At 40.3% G+C, this 2,086-nt stretch overlaps 1 protein-coding gene across 1 annotated transcript; it reads right to left on the bottom strand.

Annotated features, from left to right (window-relative positions):
- Window positions 1-370: 370 nt before the first annotated feature.
- On the bottom strand, window positions 371-847 carry LOC136796193 (uncharacterized). The gene has a single exon (XM_067049157.1). It carries the CDS (start codon window positions 845-847, stop codon window positions 371-373), a length of 477 nt encoding a protein of 158 aa, XP_066905258.1.
- Between the last annotated feature and the right edge of the window lie 1,239 nt (window positions 848-2,086).

Raw genomic sequence — 2,086 nt, forward strand, 5'->3', positions numbered from 1 at the left:
ATGACTAATTGTTATAGATGTACAGCATTCTTTTGTTAGTAACAGATCTTTTATTAAATACATGCAGCTATAATTCTTCTAATGATTTATATTCTACTTCCCTCGATATGGCTATAACATGGTTGGTTTCATTTCCTGTTGACTCGTATAGTACCAAAGGCCCACTTTAATTTTTAGAAACTTCTTCTTCTTCCTCCTGGTGCCTTTCAGCGTGGATGTGCCTCTATCCAGGCAAACCTAGCTTCTCGTTCCCGAACCATCTGAGTTGTCTCTTTTCAATGGCATCCTTTATATGGGCAATTCCAACATCCTCTCTTGTTCTCTCATTCCGTATGAGATCCCTCCTAGTTCGCCCTGCCACTCTCCGAAGTTATCTCATTTCTATTGCTGTAACACTGCTTAGGTGCTTATCTAGTGCTACCCAGCTTTCACTTTCGTTAAGGAGGGTTGATAGATTTACAGCTTTGATGATATGTACTTTAACATTTTTCTCTACCTCCCTCTTCCCTATAACTGTGTTGCAGAGGTGGTAGTATATTGGAGTTATCTTCTTTATCATATTGGATATCTCTTGATCTACCTTTCTATTCCTGCTGAACATTGTTTCGAGGTAAGTGTACTCGTCCACTATTTCTATTGATTCAGCTTTGCAAAGTATTTCAATGTTTTCCTGTTCCCGGCCTATATGCATTATTTTGCTTTTCCTGACATTGATGGTCATTCCCCTTCTTTCCAGCTCAGCTTCCCATTCAGTTACAGCTTGTTGTAGGTTACCTTTAGTATCTGCTATGAGGACAAAGTCATCCGCAATACCATTACCTGGGCCAGGATTGTCCTCATATTCCATTTGCCAATAGTAGTGCGGGCATTTTCCTTCGTTTGCACATTTTCAGGATTTTATCCATATAAATGATGAACAAGAGGGGACTAAAACTACCTTATTGCTTTACTCCTTTCTCAATCGCTAAGTTATCGGACTCTCTTCCATTAATCCTTACTATTCCCTTGGAATCGTGACTTTATAGCTTCTATCAATCCTTGCTGGGATGTTTTTTCCAGAAAGAGCATTCCACAATTCTTGTCTAGGGACCAAATCAAATGCAACCTTTAGATCTATAAATGCCAAGAAGATACTCTTTCCATGGTTCCAACGATTTATCAATGATTGTTCTGAGAGAAAATATATGATCCTGGGTCTGGTGTTGAGGGCTGAAAGCAGCCTGTTCCTCTTCTAAGTCGTTCTCAAATAGCTCTTTCAGCTTCTTTTCTAATATTGAGGCATAGAGCTTGTAAACAACCTGGGATAGACAGATAGGTCTATAGTTCTCACATTCGTTTTTGTGAATCGGGACAATTATGTTGTATTCCCATTCCTTAGGGATAACTTTTTCAGTCAGTAACTTCTAAAAAAAAAAGCACTGCAATGCTTTCAATAGTTCTGTTCCACTATATTTGATGAGTTCTGGGACGATGCCGTCTTTTCCCGCTGCTTCCCCGAGTATTAATCTCTCCGCTGCTGTTTCCACCACTTCCTCCCATATCACCTCATCGTATTCTTCCCGTAATCTTTTTCTGATCATTCTCTCCTCGGCATCTTCAGAAAAAAACCTCCCAGTAGAGGCGTGTCCACCTTTTGAAAATACCCTGGTCCCCGATAATCAATCTGCCTTCCTTGTCCTGTACATTTCTAAACTTCGCACACAATAGAAAATTGCAATCAATAAATAAATCCTAGTTATATGCTAAACCGGTAAACAACTGGGTAAGCCCTGATGTATTGACTACCTTGTCGTCGATGAGCCTGCTGCTGTCATCCGGAAATTTCCGGGCCGGTAAAATTCTTAGCGTGAGCAAACCTCCGTTCACTTCATTGTGCGACTGAATGTACACCTGTTGTTTGTTTTTTTCGGGCCGGAGTGCCATAGTTCTACTTTCATACAATTATCTATTAAACGTAGGTAATTTATTAAATTGTGGGCAGCGGTAACAGCGTGGCAACGCGCCAGTCTATCAAAGGTGTCAGATTGAGTTCCGGTTCCACCTGGGCTTTTTCAAGCATAAAATAATACTAAATTCACTCACAACC

The sequence above is a fragment of the Halyomorpha halys genome, unplaced genomic scaffold (assembly GCF_000696795.3).
Source record: "Halyomorpha halys isolate HHAL.00 unplaced genomic scaffold, Hhal_1.1 Scaffold680.1, whole genome shotgun sequence".
Classification (NCBI taxonomy): domain Eukaryota; kingdom Metazoa; phylum Arthropoda; class Insecta; order Hemiptera; family Pentatomidae; genus Halyomorpha; species Halyomorpha halys.

What these genes read in the sequence shown, in the direction of transcription:
- LOC136796193 (XM_067049157.1), bottom strand. Translation starts at nt 847, where the DNA reads ATGGAATATGAGGACAATCCTGGCCCAGGTAATGGTATTGCGGATGAC.